This window comes from Antrostomus carolinensis, unplaced genomic scaffold (assembly GCF_000700745.2).
Source record: "Antrostomus carolinensis isolate BGI_N321 unplaced genomic scaffold, ASM70074v2 scaffold21474, whole genome shotgun sequence".
NCBI lineage: Eukaryota > Metazoa > Chordata > Aves > Caprimulgiformes > Caprimulgidae > Antrostomus > Antrostomus carolinensis.
The window spans coordinates 12020-20084 of NW_010310386.1; the positions used below are offsets into that span (position 1 = coordinate 12020).

The window sequence follows — 8065 nt, forward strand, 5'->3', positions numbered from 1 at the left end:
TTTGTTTAAGAAGTCAGCAGTACCAATACCAATTCAATCACAGCCTTCTGTATATAATGACATTTATACAAAGGCTGACTAGCTCAATTTAAATATAAAAAAGAAACAGTCTTGAAAAAGTGCCAACGTTCTCAATCTTGATCTCTCCCTGGGTTAGTATGCAGCAATTCTGCCCCTCTACCAGCACTGCCCTCATCCTGCAGCTGCTCCAAGGGAGACAGGCCAGCACTGAACTATCTCTGTAGGTAGGCATCTACATGTTCAGCTACTCACACCAGCACACTACACAATCCAATGAGCTCATCTGCTGGCATACAGGACAAAAATGAAGACTATGTAATTAGGGCAGTGCCACCTCCTTACTTCGATTACCTTGAACTGTTGTGGTATCCAACCTTAAATGAAGAACTGCAACTTCTATTTGTGACACAAATGTGCAACTTCAGCTTATGAGTAAACGTTAGATTTATGGGTAATACTGACAGCAAAACACTCCTCCATACAGCAACACAGACCTGACAACATTATAAATGCCTAATTATGAATGGCTTAATATTATGTGTTTGGGACTAATCTTAAACTGATGCTGCTAAACTCGGGGACCTTCGGTGGGATTTGTACTCCCTTCTAACAGAATACTCAAGGAGAATTCAGTATAATAATAACTACTAAGTTATAAAATATCTGGTATGGTAATCACTAGAGACTGCTTCTATTTCTATATTAGTGTAGCTGACAAAGAAAGCATGAGTTGAAATTTTTAACTGATTATTAAAAAACAAACAAGAAACTAAACAGGTTCATTTTCAGCAGTCATCCTGGAGCTCAATTTTTGCATGTCTCTCCCCTCCTTAGGCATCAGTGCTTACACATTAGTCTTCCAGTAACATTCCACAGGTATTTCCCCTCCACCTCCAGAACAAAAGCTAACAATTTACATTATTGTCTGTGCAACTTCAATTGCGTAAGTTTCTCCATCTTAACATACAATTTTATGTATGGAATGGGCAGAGTTTACCTTTAGATAAGTCTTCACTATGAACAGGCAGAAATACTAAGTCACATTAGCTTATAAAATAAGAGCTTTCAGATATCTTGTCTGCCTAACTTGCAAACAAGGCAGCAGATCTGCAGATCACCCAAAATGCACAAATAAGTTGCAATATTGCCAATTTGCTAATTTCCCCTTAGATGCTACTTCAGAAGAGATCATTCTATCATCCAGTGTACAAACAAGGAACCTATCCACCTGATACAAGAGTTACAACTATTATCTTTCAATGTACACACCTATAATGGTGAATATCTTCAAAAGATTTTGTATTGTTTATAGCAAATACACACAGGAAGCCTTCCCCTGTTCTCATATATTGGTCCCTCATTGCACTGTATTCTTCTTGACCTGCTGTATCAAGAATATCCAAGAGGCAGGTTTCTCCATCAATTACGACTTGTTTCCTGTAGGAATCCTAAGAAAAGAAAAAAAACCCATAAACCTTGGTTAAACACAAACAAGTAAGATTTCAAACACCTATAACTCAGAGGATATTAAAGTTGTTCACTAGTAATTGAGCATGACTGAAAACACTGAAGAGTTAAAATCCAACTTTACAGGCGGGCGAAGGACAGTAAGAAACTAGTGTCCCATATTTACACGGATACAGCAATCCAGAAGTGGAAAGAGCACTGAAAGGACATGTTCTGAATCTGTATTCTGAATCCTCAGTGAGAAACTTGTAAACCTGGTTTTAAAAGGTTTGACTTTGTTTAAGTTTACTCAATTTACCAATTTTTTAAGTAAAATTTGACCTTCATTCCATGGATGTTCACGAAAGCCTTGTGCCACAGCAATGTGCAAAATAATAAAATATAAAGAGTTCTCAAGAAGACAACTCCAAAAATCTACGCCACTGAAAAAGAAAACGAAGTATAAAAAGGCAGTGTTTGGGACAGGAAACTTGTTTTGTATGCCTAAGGAGGTGCATATAATGATACTTGTTACTATCAGATGCACTGACATATTTGAAGTTTGAGCTTTTTAGCCAAGACAGACCAACACAGAGTCATCCAAAAGCCCCGATTAGTTCACAGAGATGCTGGAAAAAATTACTTCAATGCTATCAAAGTTTTCAGGTCACTGATTGAAGTGGCTAAAATCTGCACAAAGTCCCAAGTAACTAAATACTTACGTCTATTTACAGCTCTTTTTGGTGCTTATGAGTGCATTGTTTCAGCGATAAGAACATCAACATTACTTTCCCAATAACTCCACTTTCCATAAACATCTATATATTCAAACTAAAGCCATGTCAATAAGCTTTAAAAAATAGGTCATTGAGCATTGCCATGAATTACTGTCAGTAAACAGTACTAGTAACAAATCAAAGGTATAAATGCAAAATGTTGGTATTACCTTTCAGATCCTTTAGCTAGAGATTAACACACTATTGTTATTGTTCTTTTTAACACTACATAGAAGTGAACCTAAGCTACTGGGGTGGGAATTAAAGAATTAAAGTTGCAATTCTAGTCAACTTCAAGATTAATTCAGAATGACCTTCCTTCCTTTGTACTCATCTCAAGGCACAGTGCACCTACTCCTGCGCACTTTCTATCTACCTGTAGCTTTACAAAAGGCTCTCTTCTTTCCTGTTGCTCATGCTAAAAAGCAAACAAGAGATAATTGTATAGAATCAGTATCTTAAACTAAACAAACTCTGTAATCACACATTTATCTTGAGCCTGGATGACATTTAGCAGTATCAGGTAAAACAATATTGACTGTTTACCTTAAAGATAAAAGTTGACTTCCAGTATGATTTTGGAAATATTTACTTCACAGAAGTGCAAATTCAGCATGCAAGTAAGAAGCAGGTAACTTACTTTAGAAAGATATAAGCAGTGTTTAAATATTGATACAGCCGAGACAAATACACAAGCTCTGGTGTGTTTTAAAATAATGTGAATATTCTACTTCATTGCTTACAGGGGTGGGGGGGGAACAAAACAAAAGACAAAAAAAATCCCAAAGGATGCATCTTTATTCCAATTCACTTAAAGTCAACAGCAGATCCCCCATATCCTATGAACTGTGTAATACCTTTATCACAGTTCACAGCAAAGTACTAGAAGAACTCCTAGCACCATACTAGGCATATTTACAAAGCTTTCATTTTCTCTACTTGCAGTTTGACCACTAGTTTAAAAATTAGAAAAACAGTTCCTGAAAAGCCTGTATGATTCCTTTATATCTCAGCACTTCAAAGGAAAAGAAATTTCCCTCAACTGAGCTTTAAACAAAAGCTTTAAGTCATTTTAATCATTTTTAAGAGAAAAGAAAACCCCTTTTAAGAGCTGCTGGCTTTAGCACGCCTACCATGTTAGCAGCAGTAGCAAAGATGCACCAGAATAAAGCACAGGACGGATACAAGAAGGAGGAATGATTTGAGATTATATTTGTTTTGCCCACTCTGGAGAGAAAATTTTGTCACTAACTAGAAAGGGGATTTGAGGCGGAAGGAAAAGACAGACATGGGAGAGAAAATTCAAGCTTATGATTTCCTTCCAAGTTACTGAAATAATAAACATTTTGCTTTTATGCTTTCCCTGCCCCATCTCCCCACCCCCCAAAACATCAAACCTGGAATCACATTTGTCACTGTAGGAAAGAAAACTGAAGCCCCCACATTAAAAGCCCGGAGTACTGGGACCCCCACCCCCACTGTGGTGAATACCAGTGTAAACATACCCAAGATAAAAGCTGTTTACTTAAGTGTTACTATTACAAGTGGAAAAATTATCAAGTCAAGCCAAACAGAATGTAGAATGCACCAAAAAGAGACATTTTGCCACTGTAGGACTTGGGGCACTTCTGCTTCAACATGGAACTGCAGAACCCAAATGGCCAGACTGCGCTTCAGCAATGAAAAAAACCAACCTTCTAATGTATAAATTTCATCATTTATAAAAATCCAGGAGTTTTACTGCACGTTGGAAGATTTGCAGTAATAAATGCAATGAAGAGACATCCAGTAAAAACAAAATGCAAGCTAGAATTTAATTTCAAATTAGTACCCGACTCCAAATATGAATTTGTAATTTTTCCCCCAGTATACAGACTCAGCATATCTACATTAAAAATTTTTAATTTCCTTAATCACTCAAACAGCTTTTATTGGCCTTTCACAAGCCATAAAAATCAGCGTGAATTATGCTAAAGGAGTAATAATTCCACCTGTCCACAGGCACTGAGAAAAAAGTGTGATAGGAAATCTCAGCTATGGAATTTATCTTAAAAAAACTGAAACCAAAACAACCCCACACCACCCCACTGCCTAATAAATCCCATCTAAGCAAGTAATTATTATTTTGTAAAAATCCACTGTACTAGTAATATCAAATTCAAATATCACAGCTACTAAGACTAAGCTATTGCTAAATACTGGTGGAAGTTTCACAGGTACACAGGTCATTTAAGAACACAGACTTAAATATCAGTATTCCTAAATCAGTCGAGGGATTTTGATAATCCAATTGAAAAACCTCTGACAGGCAACTAGGAAGGCTGCTCTCTCTCTAGGACATTTAAAAGATGACATATATTTAGCACTAAAACATGCTGAAGCTTTAAAAGAAAATTAAATTTAAAAAAATTAAATGATGTTATTCCACAAAGTACTGCAAAGATTTAACAAGCCTCGACCAGGAGAGGGCACTAGTCCAACTGGTCTGTCTATCAGGCCAGACTTACAAGGGTTAGTGTACACACAGTTAAAAAAAACCCATTTAAAATTGCTTGGCTATAAATCTATGCTTGGCCATCTCCTTCAAGTAAGATATGAAGTTGTGAAACACATATAAAGTATGTATATTTGAATAACAGTAGCCACCCAAACATGGACTCATTCTAATTCCTCCCCCTGCTCCCTGTCATCTGCTACGCTCAGATATAAGTAAATAAAATACTCCAGCAGGCCAGGAAACTTGGTGTTTTCCAAACAACTTATTTGTTGAATCATTAAGTCTGTTCCACCAAAACCAGCAACAACATTAACACTGTGAATGCATCTGTGATTAAGTAACTAGGATATTTTTTTTTTTCTTCTCTTCAACTGCATCATGTCTTCACAACATGAGAACTTTAGAAGGGCTGAGATCCATTCTGTTCATCATGGGAAAGATTTAGAATTATTCAATAACTGTGTAGCTATGGAATCCACTATAGATAACAAACACTGAACTCTTCTGTCTACCCCAAAATATTTAGTTTGGTTATTTATCTGTGAAGGAAAAATCAGTATTTTGGCAACAGCTGTATGGCAATGAAAGCAACAGTAGTAAGTGTGACACAACAGCAGTGACATTACTGAACTGTCTTAACTGCTATTATTTACCTGTCAAAGCAACGTTACCATTATTTCCTCATAGTGCATAAAACCACTCTACAGGTATTGTTCTTTGATCAGCCCCTACCACCACAACTCCATCCATACAGGAAGCACAATCAAGCCACCCTCCTCAAATGAATGGGATCCTGCCCAGGCAAGGACTGCAGCATTTAAACCCAATTACAAGTCCATTCTCTGGAACCCCTCTAACACTCCAAATCACAGACCACTCCTATTATAACTGAATAACGTCTTACCTACACGATTATCCTACAGCACTGTGAGCACACAAGGCAATTTACCACACAGTAGGAAGATACAGTCTCCATCCTCAAGGTCTCAGAATTTAAAAGACAAAAACGGCAAGCAGTGCTCAGACAAGAACTCGTAGAGCTGCAGAAGATCAACAGTATTGCATGCAACAAGTTGCTGATGCTGGTACAACCCACGAGGTTAAAGGTTTCTTTCTTTCCTTCTTTCAGAAGAACATACTGATTCTGGACCACACCACAGCGCTGCAGTCATCCTGCACACTACCCAATGAAAGCCACAGTTCTGGGATTTTAGGTTCTTTCCATAAGGAACTGTATTTTCATTTTATAATTTTACATTAAAACGCATTTGGAATTCCTCAAAACACTCGGTTTGTTGATTAGCTAAAGGCCTCAAATGATTTAGGAATACTGACATTTAAGTTATTGTGTTCCTAAATTGTGTACACAGTTTTGGCTTTATAAGACAACTTCTAACACAGAATCTCCACAGTACTTTTTGTAATGCATAAACACACCTCTAACCTAAGAGAAACCCAGGTGATTACCAACAAGCATTACAGAGACCAACATGCCCCAGAGTTCCTTTTGCAGGAAAAAGTAAAATGTCATTCTGCTTGTTCCCCTCAGTGAGTTTTGTGTGTTTTCTGGTTTTTAAGCGTGTGTCGGACTATTGTTTTATTAAGATTTTACATCTTAGTAATCTGAAGAGCTGCCTTCCTAGTGCAAGTCAAACACTCTGCCTCTCTCCATAGGTCTATTCACAAAACATTCGACAAGGACAGATGAGGGTACCTGTCCACGCAACAGACAGACAGGAAGACACACAGGCACATTAAGGTAAAACTCAAACTCAAGCCAACACATCTCTCTTTGGGGCACATTAATTCAGGCATGCACTCTGCTGCAGTAAGACAGCATCCCACCATCTCAGGGCACTGGCTCCTTTCACTTCTGTCTACCTGAAAATGACTACATAGCTGTTTTCCGAGTCACCGTTTTAAGCTTAGATTTAAAACCTTGTGATTCCTTAAAGTGAGCTTGGAAGTGCCTCGTTGTATAAACATCATAAATGAAGTTGTGAGCTACAGAGCTCCAGTGCTGGGAACATAAAAATCTTGGGTAAGTTATAGTGCCATTTCTTCTTTTATACGGTCTGAGGTTATTAAATCCAATGATCCACAGGAGATTTCAGACAACACCAGTATTTTTCTTATATTTAAAAGGCAGAGCTTGCTTGCTCATTAAAAACCTTTAAAATATCACAACTTTTTACGCTTAAATACTATTTCAGATTTAGAGGAACTGTGCCATAGATTTCAAGGAATCCACTACAGCAGCTATCTTATTATTTTTCTTTTCTAGCTACAAAGACATGCACTGGTCTGTTTCAAAACCAAAAAAATAAAAGTCAGGCTCCAGATTTTTGCCTCATTCACCATAACATTCCAGAAGACATTTCTCACTGTGTGAAACTGATAGGAGCTGAGAAAGCTTGACACATACATTTCAGAACTACAAATTCTCCTTCTTGATATCAAAAAGGAAAGTCACATTTAAGAAGCTGCATGCAAAGCCATGAGTTTTGCAAGCATTTTCAAGTGAGTTTGGCATGTATTTTGTCACCAAGATCCTAAAAACACACACCCAAACCGTCCAACAAAACATGGCAATTAACACCATACTGTAATTGATCAAAATTGTTACTTTTTTACCACAGCTGTTGTTCCACAGCCAGATCAAGAAGCGCAGTGATTTCCTCTCCTGTGCTGGTTCGATGCTGACCATTATCTTTGATCCCTTTTTAATATAAAGCCTTGTTCTATGTTTTTTGTGGTAACTGCTCAAAAGCAAACAACTCCCATTATTACTGATAATCTCTCTTCACAAAAAGTACAAGAAGAAATCGCTTACCTCTATTGTAGGGTCATATTCATCCACAAAGTGATTCTGAATTAGCTGTATTGTCAAGGCGCTCTTGCCTACACCACCAGCTCCAACGACAACAAGTTTATATTCTGTCATTTTTTAGCAGACCTGATGACAAAGAAATCAACATTAAGCAGAAAGAGTCAGGCTCCAATTAAACGAGGATGCTGCTGGTGGGTTTTCATTCAGTATCACGTTCCTTTACTATTACCGGAAAGCAACTCCCTCCCTGCAAGACAAGACAAGAAGCTCTGTGGGAATGTTATTTCTCCAACTAAATGGCACAGAGGAAACGCAGCGCGGGCACTGAGGCGAAAGGCACCGACTGCAAAGAGATAAAACAGCAAAGATACGACAAATTTTGAAAAAGGTTAAGAAAAAAAAAGCATTTCTGGTGAGGTAAAGATGTTGTTCCCCGCCGCTTTCTCCCACAGCCCCCGCGGTGGCTCTGGGGACCTCCCGGATTTTTACACAAGC

At 37.8% G+C, this 8065-nt stretch overlaps 1 protein-coding gene across 1 annotated transcript in view; it reads right to left on the reverse strand.

The window, feature by feature from the left end:
* LOC104523735 (GTPase KRas) overlaps positions 1 to 7913 on the reverse strand; it is a 16662-nt gene extending 8749 nt beyond the window's left edge. The window contains exons 1-2 of the mRNA XM_010166418.1: positions 7574 to 7913; positions 1291 to 1469 (exon numbers count right to left, since the gene is read on the reverse strand). Coding sequence (XP_010164720.1) covers positions 1291 to 1469; positions 7574 to 7684 — 290 coding nt within the window. The 5' untranslated portion in view covers positions 7685 to 7913. The remainder of the gene's footprint in view (positions 1 to 1290; positions 1470 to 7573) is intronic.
* Between the last annotated feature and the right edge of the window lie 152 nt (positions 7914 to 8065).